Raw genomic sequence first — 14,844 nt, 5'->3', positions numbered from 1 at the left:
TACCTTTGGAAGCTGGTTTGTTTGGGTGATTCATAGTAATATACCATCTAGAATAACTCTGAGATGTTGCTTCATTCTTTGTGTTCCTTCCATTCATCCTCCTTCCTCCCATCATTCCTTTCTTTCTCCCATCCTTCCTTCATTTATTCCCTCCTTTCTTGCCTTACTTCCTTTATTTGACCTTTATTTCCCATCATTACAATTTTGAGATAGACTCTCTAAGATCCTAAAAAAAATGTAATAATGAATATAATAGACTCAGGGTTTCTTTATCATTCACTTGTATATATTTTGGGAGACTTTCTCAAGGTGCCATCAGGAATCATAGTTACACACATTACACACATGTGGAAGGTGTTGAGAACTTAGCTCAGCTTTTGAGAAGAATGTTGGTAGAATTGAGTCTGCAGGAAAGGATGGAGAAGTAGATGCCATCAACAGTCCTGTCATGTTTTCTGGGATCCTTTCAACATCTCCATTGCATGACTGCCAAGTGCAAGCACCATCAGGAACCTTCTTTGCCAAATATGTGGTGGAAGAAGTGAGAAGGAAGTATGTCCCCTCAGAGACAGCCCTTGAGGGAGAGTTGTGGGGTATGCCCTCTCCTTCACCCTTTAGCTGGGATAATTCTGAAGTTTGAAGTTTGTACCATTTTTCAGAATTTACTCACAGGATAAAAACTCTGCTCATTTCCTTTGGTAGATGACATAATGCAAGATTTACTGGATGTATTGTCTTCCCTGCATCCATTCCTCCTGTCTCTCCTCCATTCATTGCTCTTTCCTGTAAAGTGCTTGTACATGAATCCTTGGCTCAGTGTCTGCTTCTATGGATACTAAAACAAACACAGGTAACAAAGTCTGTGATGTATCAAGACAACATCATGAAAATATTTAGGTAGTTTGAGACAAAAAAAGAAAGTAATTATTGGATGGGCTGGCCCTGTGGCTGAGTGGTTAACTTCATGCACTCTGCTTTGGTGGCCCAGGGTTTCCCCTGTTAGGATCCTGGATGCAGACATGGCAATGCTCATTAGGCCATACTGAGGCTGTGTCCCACATGCCACAACTAGAAGGACCCACAACTAAAATATACAGATATGTACTGGGAGGATTTGGGGAGAAAAAGCAGAAAAACTAAGGTAATTATTGGAGACATAGTAAAGACTGCAAAATTACTCAAAACTTATAATTCATTAGTGACAAAAGGCTCATTTGATGTGACTTCAGTTCATATATACAATCAGGTTTTAACCCAGATTGTATTTATTATCTGCCGTGTAGAAATTGAGGAGCGGGCCAAAGAGATGCAAGGGATTGCAATATAGAGGAGTGAACATGACCAAACTGATCTGTAGGCAATCCTGTGGAAAAAAAGGTAAAAGTTTTCAACTCATCTCGAGCAATTACAGAAAAAACTATTTAGACATATATTGTTTAACATTTTTATTGAGGTATAATTTACATACATGAAATTCACCCATGATAATGTACTCAATTATTTTGGTAAATTTGTAGAATTATGCAACCTTTACCACAATTCAGTTTTAGAATATTTCTATCACCTCAAATAGTACTCTTGTGCCCATTTGCAGTTAATTTCCACTCTTACCTCAGTCCTGGGAAACCAATTATCACTTTCTGGCTCTTTGCATTTTCAAATATTTTGTATAAATGGAATCATACAATATGTGGTCTTTTTTTATCTGGCTTCTTCTACTTACAATTATTTTTGAGGTTCATCCATGTGAAGCAAGCATCAATATTTTTTTCCTTTTAATTGAATAGTATTCTATTGTATGTGTATACCACATTTTGCTTATCCAGTTACCAGCTGATGGAAATTTGGATATTTCCCATGGGGCTATTATGAATAACGCTGTGATGAAGATTTGTGTATGTGTCTCTGTGTTGACATACATTTCATTCCTCTTGGGTAGGCACTTTGGAGTGCAATTACTGGGCTATATGGTAAATGTATGCTTAATTTTTTTAAGAAACTGCCAAACTGTTTTCTCAAGTGGCTGCACCATTTTACATTCCCACCAGGAAAGCATGAATGTTGAAGTTTTTCCACATCTTGGCAAATACTTGGTATTCAGGAAAAACTTCTAAAAGGAGAATATGCTTAAATGGTGAATAATAAAAAATGAGTAGAAACTTAACTGAAGAGTATATTTGAGTGGTGTTCAAGAGCTATTCAAAAGTTAGGCATATCAGGAGGCTATAAGGAACATATGGCTGAGGTATTACAAATAAGATTGGGTATGTAGATGAAGGACAGACCATTGAGAGTGTATTTGACATATTAAGGATTTCATAAGCAATTGAAAACCAGAGCAATAATGTAATAATGTGTGTAATATGAGGACTTTAGTATTGTCCTGAGTGGGAGAAATTGGAGGCACAGGGAACAGTTAGGAGGCTGTGGAAATAGTCCAGGGGAGAGATGATGGGGACCTGACCAAGAAGAGTAGCAATGAGATCAGTAGAGTTTAGAAGAAAAACGTATTAGTTACCTACTGCTGCTGTAACAAATTTCTATCAGTCTAGTGGCTTCAAATGATACAAATTTATTATTAAACCAATATTCTGGAGGTAAGAAATTTAATATGTGCCAGAAAGGATGCTTTCCTTCTGGAAGCACTAGGGGAGAATCTGTTTCCTTGCCTTTTCCAAATTCTAGAGGCTCCCAGAATTCATTGGTCTCTGTCCCCTTCCTCCATCTTCAAATTAACAGTAAGGCATTTCAAATCTCTTTGTATCCCTGCTGCCTTCCTCTTACAAGAATGCTTGTGATTACATTGAGCCCATTCAGATTCAGGATAATTTCTGTATCTCCATATTCTTAACTTAATCACACCTTCAAGTGCCTTTTGCCCTCAGAGGTAACGTATTCATAGGTTCAAACATCTTTGGGAGGCTATTAGGCAACCTGCCGCAAAAGACGTGTGTGAGGTAGAATTTGCCAACAATTGATCAGTAAGGCCTTGAGCTACGAAGGTAGAGGGTCTCTTATGGCATGCCTTGCTGATTTTCACTGGGCATTGTAAAGGAGGAAAAACTATTCCACTACCATCTGGTTTCTTCCAGCTGGTCTAAGAATTAAATTGGCATGAGACAGAATAATAGGAGAGAATGAAATGAAGTTTAATAACATGTATACAGGAGAAAAACCCAGGAAAACTGAGTAATTCACCAAAATGACTGAAGCCACCTTAAATACCACCTTTAGTTAAAAGCAAAAGAGGACATTGTGTGTAGTGGTTCAGGGCTTCAAAGGAGAGGAAGGCAATTTACGTGGAGATGGAAAAGCAAATATTTAGTGAACAAATATATGCTGGGCCGTCTATAGACAATGTGACCTGAGAGTGAACTTTGATAAAAGAGGGTCTAGCAAGGTTCCTCTCACTTTACCACACTTAGAATTATGTATAGTGCTAGCTCCATCCTGGGACAAGCCTTCTATCTTAAATTCTGCTAGGCCGTTGATGGGAAGGTCAAAGATTCTTTCTGAGTCCTTGTTCTTAAATAAAATCAGGCAAAAGAGATGCACTTTGGAGTGGCAATTCTGATCTTCCCACAGCATGATCCTCTCATGGTCCTGGCTCAGGTGAAGAGAAGGCTGCACAAGACAGGTCTGCTTTGCTGACAAATGATAGAAGAGAATTTCCTGGTCCATTTGTACATAGATAAGCAGAAGCCAGCTGGACACTGGACAGAGGGACTCAACCATTATGAAAATTTCTGTTCAGAGTATCAGGTTTATTTTCTCAGACCAGCTGCTCCCACATGGAAAGAGACATGGAAACCAGCCGCTCTCACAACTCATAACTCATAGCTTCACTAATAAAGAGGAATGGGACTTATTTTCTCTTTATGTATAAAAAATTACCTCAGAAAGTCATGACCTCTTCCCACATTGAACCAATCAACTGTGCTCAGGAGACAACGACACTGGCAGCCCTTTAGAACCACACTAATGTATTCAATATATCAAACTTATGTTTACTGAGTATTTACTACGTGTCAGTCACAATTTTTGGCTAAACTCCACAGGATAAAGAGAGTCAGGAGTGTAGAGAGTGTTGGTTGTCATGTTGTAGAGGATGGTCTTCATAAACTTCATTGAGAAGGCAACATTTGTGAAGACAGTGAATGACTTAGAGGAGTGTATATCAGAGGAATGAGGGGCCCAGGCAGAGAGTAAGGTTAATACAAGGACCCTGGAGTAAAAGGCTAACTGGAGGGAATGTAGCTGCAGCAGAGGGAGAGAGGGGAAGCACAGTAGAAGAGACTGACAGGTATCAGGGGCTGATCTCGTGAGGCCTTCTCTGCCATTGAAGGGCTTTTGCTTTCATTTACTCTGAGTGACAAGGGGATTAATTGCCCAGTTTTGAGCAGACAAGTGATATAATGAGGATTTTAAAAGATCATTCTGGCTACTGGGTTGAGAATGGATTTGACGGTGTAAGGAAGCCAGCTTGGAGCTGACTGTAGCAAGCCAGATGAGATATAGGTATCTAGGTGTGATTGGGAACAGTAGTGTAAGGGTTGATAATTGGTCAGTTGGTCTATATTTTTAAAGTAGAGTCAAAAAGATTCATTGCCAGTCTGGATATGGATCTGATAGGAAAAAAGGAAATAAGAATGAGTTCATGGTTTGGATCCAGAAGAACTGAAAGAATAGAATTGCATCCATTGATACGGAGAGCTGTGGGTGGAGCAAATTTGGCAAGGAAGGGGGACATCAGAAGTTCAGATTTTGAAATGCCAAATGGAGATATTTCAAATGGATAAATATTATATGATTCCACTTACATGAAGTATCAATAACAGTCAAGTTTATAGATACATGAAGTACCATTATGGGTGCCAGGGGTTGTGGAAGGGAGAAAAATAGGGAGTTAGTATTTAATGGGGACAGAGTTTCAGTTTGGGAAAATTAAAAAATTCTGGAGATCAAAGGTGGTGATAATTGCTCAACAATGTGAATGTACTTAATGCCAAGTGTACAGAATTGCACACTTAAAAATGGTTAAAACAGTACATTGTATGTTATATAAATTTAACCACCGTAAAAAAGATGAAGTAGCAGAAATCAATGGAGAAAGATTGTGACATTTTTCTAATATTTTCAATATTGTTACAAAATAGTAGGGAATCGTTTGAGTTTTTTTAGGAAAAATTTTAACATCAGTCTTCAATGGTCTTTACCAGGATTGCTAACCCATGATGATATTAACATTTTGTTATATATAATTATTTATCATGAAGAGCCATTATGTGTATGGTAAGATTTTTGACAGATACTTGTCATCTAACCACTAGATGCCACCACTGAGTTGTGATAACCAGAAATGTCTCCAGACATTGCCAGTTGTCCTGTAGGGGTAAAAATCAGTGGGATTGAGAACCACGAGAGGAGAACAGTTCCGTGGGTGCCACAGTTGGTGGTGTTAACTTTCACAGTATGGGAAGAACAGAAAGAGCAACTTTTTGAGGAGGATAAAACATCAGTTGAATCTTGAAAAGGTTGAGGTGAGGGGGGAACAGAAGTGGTGCTGGTGCTATTGTCTCAGAGATCAAATGTATTTGTCTGGCAATCATCAGTCTGCACTGGTGGTAGCACAAATCTAATACTTGCACAGAAAGAAGAAGTTCCTGTTGAGAAAGTCAGGAGTTAGACAAATTGATGCTGGGCTGAGTGCTACCCATCATCCTCCCATTCTCAGTTATAGGGCCACCTAGATATATGAACTGTTTGGACACGACACCATCCATAACAACATTTGCCACCATTGTAATTAAATAGTTATTTGGATAATTATTTTATTAATGACTGTCTATTAAAATCGTCTGGCTGAACTTTGAATCCTTTCCCTTCCTAACTTTGGGCAGAACTTCAGCTCTCCCTTATCCTTTATCCTGTATATACTAATGTCTTCTTGAAATGTAAGAATTTCCAATATCATGGGGATGTTCCACATTCCCATTTCTTTCAACGACAATGCCACTCATTTATAGACCCATACTCCCCTTTGGGTATTGCTCCCAACTCTTGGAGCATTTGGTCTATACTTGTTACTTCCATTTCTATTCTGCTCACTCTTTCTTCAACCAACTCATCTGGTGTCTTTCTACCTCCATCACAATTGATCTCCTCAAGCTCTGCAGTAACATCATGTGCCCAGTCAATTCTCAGGATATTTCCATTCTTCAAAATGCTTGATTTTCAGTACCAAAGTTGTTAGTGTTTGCATTCTCCCTTCTGGAAAGGGGACCTTTCTTAACCATTTCATTTTTGTGACAATGGGATTCTGAGGGTCAAGTCTATTGGGTTTCTTGGAACAGTAACACGTCCTTCAGGTAGAAACTCCTAACTTTGAAATTAAATCCTATGTACAGGATGTGATGATAGTTTCTAATACTGTATTGTAAATTGGAAAGTTGTTAAGAGAGTAGATCTTAAAAGTTCTCATGACAAGAAAAATAATTTGCAACTCTGTGTGGTGACAGATGTTAACTAGGTTCATTGTGGTGACCATGTCCCAGTACATAAAAATGTTGAGTCATCATGTTGCACACCTAAAACTAACATAATATTGTATGTCAACTATATCTCAATTAAAAAGAAGGTATTCAATTGTCCCATGTGATGGACTCTAGTGAATTCCATGCTGCTGTGCTCAGATCCTCCTTCCAAATTAAGGGCTTATTATTCCAGGTTCAGGGGTGGCAGCCACCTGACAGCCCTCAGCCTTCAGCCCTCTTTGAGAATTGAACTCAGCTAAACGAATCTGCTTCTTCCAAGGTCGCACCACTCAGATGTCTTACAGTGGGAGTATAACTGACCAACAGCCATCTGCATCCCCCACTGTGTTGGCACTGAGGGTGCTCCTGGGCTGCTCCCAGCCACTGACTGAACACAGCAGAGTACCAGTGCATGCCCATTTTCATGGTCACACAATGACACGGATGACCAGAGTCAATTACACATGCAGGGACAATGACTCCTCTTCTTGGCATGAGAGACCTGAAATGCCAAGAAGCAACATAGTTTGACGTTTACTGGGACTTTTGTCATACTTCGGGAAGTGATAGCCCTTTAGGAGTCATGACCTCTAAACACGCAGAGGTCAGAACTGTGAAAACCTAAAGCACAAACTCTCCAAGTGGCTCACTGGGAGAGATGTGAGATGGGGTTGCTTCTACTTCCAATGGTTGATTTCTGGAACTATGTATTCTCTAATTTGGAGATACAGCACATTATGATTGTCCTTGATTTGGAGTGTACATTGCATCCTGTGAATAATGTAGTCAACACCTCCTGTGTAGTCAAATGTCCACTGAAATACGATCATTCTCTTTGAACTTAAATATCTTTCCTTAAAAGTTTTTTAACTCTCCCATGCTTGATTCTCACTTCAGGATATGTCTTGCCACTGCCCTCTGTTTGTCGGACAAACTTTCTATATGATTTATATTTGCCACACATATTTCCTCAATACTCACTCTTCAACCCACTCTCCCTGATTACTTCCACCCCTGTTCCTCTATTGAGGGGTCATAAATTGATCCCTCACTAATATCAAGAAAAGTTTTCATGTCACCAACAAATATCAAGGGATGTTTTCATCCTCATCTGATTAGTCCTTTCAACAAAACCAAAACTGTTAACTCCTTTGCTGTTCTTCAGAAAGGATCTGTTTGTCTTCATGACATTCTGGACACCAAGTGAGCCACAAAATCTCCAAAGACTCCAAGAGAAGAACATCGCAGAAAGCTGTCTCCTGAGTTTGGTTCTTGCAGAAATTAAAGTTTTCTTCTGAGACACCTTGTATTTTTATGTCAAATCAAGTTAAGAAGAGTTTCTCCTTGAAGGAAATAAATTCAATTTCCCCCTTTGCTGCCTATCCAGACACAATATTGGCTGAATTGTCCATTCTCTTATATTTGTACCCCAAGGGAGCTGAATTGTTTGCTGAGAGGAGAGTCAAGAGAACAATTTTTTTAATGAGAGGCTCTGAGAATTCAACCCTTGAGACACTGGAAACTTTAAACATCTTGCTGTTGTCCTTTACCTATAATTATGCAATCTCAGCCAAATGCAAAGTCAGTTGGGCTTCCTAGGGACAGACCTCAGAGAACAGAAAACTCCAGTGATAATCATCAGAGAGGGTCAGTGTATCCCAGTGAGTGCTGGTGGAGGAAGAAGGCAAAGAGAAGAGAAAATGGATACTGGGCTTTCCCTCAGAGTAATGAGACTGGGACAGTCCCATATTTATTTAGTCTATGAAGGTGCAGTCTCTGTATTTTGAAGGTACCTTATATCTACTGAACCAGATCTTTTCTGTTTCCTTCTCATCCTTTTTGGAATCTACAGCATTTCTCTGATTAGAGTTATTTTCCAGAGAGTCTCTACCTCTTCTCTATTCTTTCCCATAACTGTAGGCTCCTGTTGGATTTCCTGTGTCCAATCATTTTTTTCACTAACCACTCACTGGAGATCTATTATGCACCAGGTGTTGTCTGCTTTGTTCCTAACGTGACTGTGTTTTTCTTTTATATGCCCTGACCATTTTTAGCAACAGATTTGACTCACTGATAGCACTTAACAGTTCTGTATTGATTTTTGCTGTTGTTGTTTAATTTTAGTGACCATAATATCATCTCAAATAAGATAATCATTCCTGGTGTTGTGTACTCAGGCCAATTTTCTTTACTGATCTTACCAGTCTCTTGAAATACTCAGGTGAATATGGAGTGATTGAATTTAGAGTCGACTGCCTTGGTCTCTTTATGAATTTAACACAAATATTTTAGTGTTTTAATATAGAATATCCTGTTGGCTGCAGATTTAATATAACTATTTATTGAGTTTAAAAATTGTTCTCGTTTCCTCATTTAATGAGAGGCTCTATCCTAGCTGCTAGCTATAGGAATGACTCTTATACTTTTCCAAATGCATTTTCTATTGTAATTATGATTATGATTTCTCTTCATTGACCTATTTTAGTGATGAGTTATGTGAACAAACATCACAGTATTAAACCAGCTTCCCATTTCTAGAATAGGTATTATTTATTGATGATGTACTATTCTCTTAAAATACATATAAAAGCACTCGATTTAATTTTACTATTAAATTTTATGTCTGCATTCTGGTATTGTGAGTATGAAGATTATTTTTTGTATACTTTTTTACAGTTCACATTTGGCACCTCAGTCTTTATTATGCATCTAATATTTGTGTGTTGAGTACCATGCAACATGTAAGTCCCTGGAAAGACAATCATGAGCAAAAGCACTCACATCCTCACACCCCAAAATAAATGTAAAATTACCAACATGAGAGGCACATCAAGGAATAGTAGAGGATGCTGGGCTTGTGGGCCTCCTGCACTCTGTTCTCCTGACCCTCACTCTCTGTTCTCCATCTCACTAGCCTCTCAAATCCTTCCATTCTCAAGCTCACTGACCCACAGGGCAACTAGGAATTCTGTTCTCTCAGCCCAAAATACTGGTCCTTTCCTTACTTCTCCTGATTAAAAATTACCCATCCTTCCTTTCATAGCTCAAATATTCATATTTTAGGGAAGTCTTTTCTACCCACCTTCCCAGCACTAAATTAGTCTTCAATGATATTTTTCTCTCTAATTAATTAGCATTCTCTAGGAATTAACACTGACCTTCCCCCCCCCAGAGAATACAAATATTTATTTTCAAATCTTAAATTTTCAATTTTTTGGATGATATGATTTATAGACACTTTAAATATTTTTTGTCCAATATAGCAATCATATTCTTTTTAAATTTAAGTGCATTGATCGTTAATACAACACATCTCCCCTTCTGAACATGTACACATGAGCACACACGCCTTGTATTTTATTTTAATACTTTTGAGATTTTGTTTCCTCCTCTTATATGTAGTCCACACGCCTTTTCCTCTTCTTGGAAGAATCTGCCTGGCAGCAGTCTAGGAAAGAGGAAGCCAGAGGTATCTTCACTAATTAGTGCTGCAAGGTGGTCAAAAGAGGTAACAACCCTGTTGTGTTTATAATGATCAGAATTCCATCCTTGATCGGCAGCTCCAGTTTAAGGGAAATTTAATAAGTGATAGCCATGAAAGACAGATTTATTGTGATGTTAAGAATGGAAGCTGACATTTATCAAGTGTCCATTGTATGTCACAGGAATAACAAGAAAAATTACATACATCATCTCATTTAATTGACTGAAAAGCCTTAACAATATAGGGCGTGTTTACTACTCCCACTGTAGAGGTAAAGGATCTGTAGCTAAGAGAGATTAAATAACTTCCTCAAGGTCATGGAGATAGTAGCTGGTGGAGGAAAATTCTATTCTATAAAGTCTGACTCAAGATCCCATTTTCTAAATCATGCTCTGTATTGTACTATGGGAGAGTTATATATCAAAAATAATTGTCATAAAAAGAACAGTTGGGGCTGGCCCCATGGGCGAGTGGTTAGGTCCACATGTTCCAGTTCAGTGGCCTGGGGTTTGCTGGTTTGGATTCTGGGCACAGTCATGCCATCTATGGCAGCATTCCACCTAGAGCAGATAGAATGATTTACAACTAAGATACACCTATTTGCTGGGGATTTGAGGAGAGAAATAAAATGAGGCAGATTGTCAAGACAAGTTAGTTCAGGACCAAGCTTCAAAAAAATAAAAAATAAAATATACGATAAAAAAGAACAGATTAATAATGATAATAAAAGCTATCACTTTTTGAGATCCTACTGTGTACAAAGGCATTTCTAAAGCTTACACAGAAGGTAATAGCAGTAACCACAGTTTTAGGAAAAAAAATGATACGCATGAGAATTAACTGTGACATCAATTGAAACCATCAGGTCACAGAAGTCAGGTTGTTTAAGTGGAAAATCTGTGTCTTACCCACTATTAAAGAGTGCTTAGAATGAAGGAATTGTGGAGATTACCAAAGTAAAGTTATTCATTGTCTCTATGATTTTGGAAGAGTCATATCAAAGACAAAATTGGCTTATGTCCATAGATTTGAATAAGAGAGTTAAAATCAGTGAGTAGGAGAAAAGAGAGAGTTTTCTGTTAAATTAAGAAAAGTCTGAATGATCACACACATTTAAAGTGGAAATGGGCTACCACTTGGCTGAATGAATCACTGTCATTGGAAAAACTCAACAGAGGGTGATGCTTCCTAAAGGTGGAATCACGAGGTGCTCACTAGCTGAGGTGCCAGTTGGATGCTCATTAAATGTTGCTTTTATCTCCTTTCCTGGCAGACATACTAGCTACATGGAAGCAGGAAACCACACAGAAGTATCAGAATTCCTCCTCCTGGGTCTCTCAGAGGATCCTGAACTGCAGCCCTTGCTCTTTGGAGTGTTCCTGTCCATGTACCTGGTCACCGTGCTTGGGAACCTGCTCATCATCCTGGCCATCAGCTCTGACTCCCACCTCCACACCCCCATGTATTTCTTCCTCTCAAACCTGTCCTTTGTTGACATCTGCTTCATCTCCACCACAATCCCAAAGATGCTAGTGAACAACCAGAAACAGAACAAAGATATCTCCTACATAGGATGTCTCAGTCAGGTGTATTTTTTTATGGTTTTTGCTGGAATGGACGATTTCCTCCTGACTGTGATGGCCTATGACAGATTTGTGGCCATCTGCCACCCCTTGCACTACGTGGTCATCATGAACCCACGACTCTGCTGCATCTTGGTTCTGATGTGTTGGTTGATCATTTTATCTGTCTCCCTGTTTCATATTCTACTGATGGTACGACTGACCTTCTGCATAGGCACTGAAATTCCACATTTCTTCTGTGAACTGGCTCAGGTTCTCAAGGTGGCCTGCTCTGACACTCTCATCAATAATATCTCCTTGTATGTGGCCACTGCCCTCCTGTGTGCATTTCCTCTCACCGGGATCCTCTTTTCTTACTCTCAGATTGTCTCTTCCTTAATGAGGATGTCCTCTGCAGGAGGAAAATATAAAGCATTTTCCACCTGTGGGTCTCACCTCTCTGCAGTCTCCTTGTTTTATGGGACAAGCCTGGGGGTCTACCTCAGCTCTGCTGTGACCCATTCTTCCCAGAGAAGCTCAGCCACCTCAGTGATGTACACTGTGGTCACCCCCATGCTGAACCCCTTCATCTACAGCCTGAGGAATAAGGATGTGAAGGGGGCCCTGGGAAGGCTCCTCAATCGAGCAACCCCTTGTGTGTGATAAGTCACGTGCCTCAGAACTAAGTGGACCCTGTGGGCCCCAAAGGCAAGTGCTGCAATTTAAATCTCCTGGTTCTTTTTCTTCGCTAAAAGACATGTTTGATTTCCTCAATTCCCAGAACATCTATGACTTCAGTTATTTTTTTAAAGATGTTTTAATTTTTCCTTTTTCTCTCCAAAACACCCATGGACATAATTGTGTATCCTTAGTTGTAGGTCCTTCTAGTTGTGGCATGTGTGATGCTGCCTCAGCATGGCCTGATGAGCAGTGCCATGTCTGCACACAGGATCTGAACCAGCGAAATCCTGGGCCACGGAAGCAGAGCGCGCAAACTTAACCACTCGACCACGGTGCCGGCCCCCAGTTTTGTTTTTGTATTAGTTTCTCCTCAACAATCTCCTCAGTAATTCCTTTCTGACTTTTCTTCTCTATATGCTGTGCATTAAAGTTCCACATTTGGTCAGATTTCTTGTAGTCGTTCTTAAGATTTGTAACTTTAGATTTAAAGCACTTATCATATCAAGTGCTGATGTGGTTTCCCAAATTATCCTCTCTACTGTTGAGGTTCTTCACCTACATTTGGTTGTGCACTTGTTTTCTCCAGAGGAAATGGAATAAAAATAATACAGTCATCACAACAAAGCACTTACCACATCAGGATTGCGCTTGTCTTTTCACATGTATCACTTTATTTCATCTGGAAAACATTTCTTTGAGATATTGTCTCTCATTTACCCCACTTTTCAAAAGAAGAGACTGGGATTGTGTTTGATTCTAACCTGGTTAGCTGACCATGACTTTGCTACACTACTTTTCATGAGAATAGTGATGAGATTTTCAACTTCAAAGTAGGAATGTACATTTGTAAGCTGGTTTGTTCAGATGATTCATAGTAATATACCACCTAGAATAACTCTGAGATGTTGCTTCATTCTTTGTGTTCCTTCCATTCATCCCCTTCCTTCCTTCATTACTCTCTTTCTTCCTTCCATCCTTCCTTCATTTCTTCCCTCCTTGCATCCCTTACTTCCTTTATTTGACCTTTATTTTCCATCATTGCAATTTTGACATATACCCTCTAAGATCCTAAAAAAATGTAATAATGAATATAATAGAATCAGAGTTGCTTTATCATTCAGTTGTATATATTTTGGGGGACTTTCTGGAGGTGCCATCAGGAATCATAGTTACACACATGTGGAAGGTGTTGAGAACTTAGCTCAGCTTTTGAGAAGAATGTTGGTAGAATTGAGTCTGCGGGAAAGGATGGAGAAGTATATGCTGTTGACAGTCGTCTCATGTTTTCTGGGATCCTTTCAACATCTCCATTGCATGACTGCCAAGTGCAAGCACCATCTGGAACCTTCTTTGCCAAGTATGTTGTGGATTAAGTAACAAGGAATTATGTTCCCTCAGAGACAGTCCTTGAGGGAGAGTTGTGGGGTATGCCCTCTCCTTCACCCTTTAGCTGGGATAATTCTGAAGTTTGAAGTTTGTACCATTTTTCAGAATTTACTCACAGGATAAAAACTCTGCTCATTTCCTGTGGTAGATGACATAATGCAAGCTTTACTGGATGTATTTTCTTCCCCGCATCCACTTCTGCTGCTCTCATCCATTCATTGCTCCTTCCCATAAAGTGTTTGTACATGAATCTTTGGCTCAGCGTCTGCTTCTGTGGGTACCAAAACAAACACAGGTAATAAAGTCTGATGTATAAAGACAGCATCATGAAAATATTTAGGTACTTTGAGATACAAAAGAAGGTAATTATTGGAGGTCCCTTCTGGAAAGGGGACCCTTCTTAAGCATTTCATTTTTGTGACAATGGGATTCTGAGAGTCAAGTCTATTGGGCTTCTTGTAACAGTGACACATCCTTCAAGGAGAAACTCCTAACTTTGAAATTAATCCTGTGAAGAGATGGCAAGAATTAGGGCAGGAACATAAGGAGACCTGAGAGACTTCTTTGAAGGAAGATAAATTTTTTAATCTCCAGGAGGATGATCTTGTTGCCTGCAAATGTTGCATGTATCAGATAAAGAAGGAATAATTGGAAGAAAGAAACCCATCTCTCTCTGCAGCTATCTTCAGGGAAAGGGAGGTGGCAGAAAGTTTTGTTTCTGTTATTCTCCTTCTACCTGAAGGGAGCTTAATTGTTTATAGAGTAGAATGACAATAGAACAATTTATTAATGAGGAGGTCTGATCATTCAGCCCCCAGTGTCCTGGAAACTTTAAATAAGGTCTCAGTGTCCCCAAGGCAAACCATCTTGGGCCTCCCAGAGATATGGGTTATGAATTCCCTACCTGGAGGTTTTCCCTGCACTTTCTGGGGAAAAGCCACCATAGGAGAAAGAGACAGGACCATCAGGGGTTTCAGATGCCATCTGAAAGAACCAGTGTTTCCCAGTAAAGGCTGAGGGCAGGGTGAGGAGGGGGAGAGAAACAGTGGAGGAAAACCTTTTCTTAGACCAGAGTGCTAGGGACACAAGTGTCTCTGGAAGTGTCTCCAGACCAGCAGGACCAGCAACCCTCGGGAGATTGTTAGATACACAAATTCTTGTCCTTTATCCCAGTTCTACTAAATGAGAAACTCCAAGT

General features: G+C 39.5%; 1 protein-coding gene across 1 annotated transcript; it reads left to right on the top strand.

Moving 5' to 3' along the window:
* The first annotated feature begins 10,753 nt into the window (after positions 1 to 10,753).
* On the top strand, positions 10,754 to 14,103 carry OR7D4H (olfactory receptor family 7 subfamily D member 4H). Its single transcript, XM_070274159.1, has one exon. It carries the CDS (start codon positions 11,199 to 11,201, stop codon positions 12,240 to 12,242), a length of 1,044 nt encoding a protein of 347 aa, XP_070130260.1. The 5' UTR covers positions 10,754 to 11,198; the 3' UTR covers positions 12,243 to 14,103.
* Positions 14,104 to 14,844: the final 741 nt, after the last annotated feature.

This window comes from Equus caballus, chromosome 7 (genome assembly GCF_041296265.1).
Source record: "Equus caballus isolate H_3958 breed thoroughbred chromosome 7, TB-T2T, whole genome shotgun sequence".
Classification (NCBI taxonomy): domain Eukaryota; kingdom Metazoa; phylum Chordata; class Mammalia; order Perissodactyla; family Equidae; genus Equus; species Equus caballus.
Note: the sequence above shows the minus strand (reverse complement) of the source record. Positions and strands in the feature narration are given on the sequence as shown.

Bases quoted from the DNA above. Each gene is read 5' to 3' on its own strand.
- OR7D4H (XM_070274159.1), top strand. From the start codon at position 11,199: ATGCTTCCTAAAGGTGGAATCACGAGGTGCTCACTAGCTGAGGTGCCA.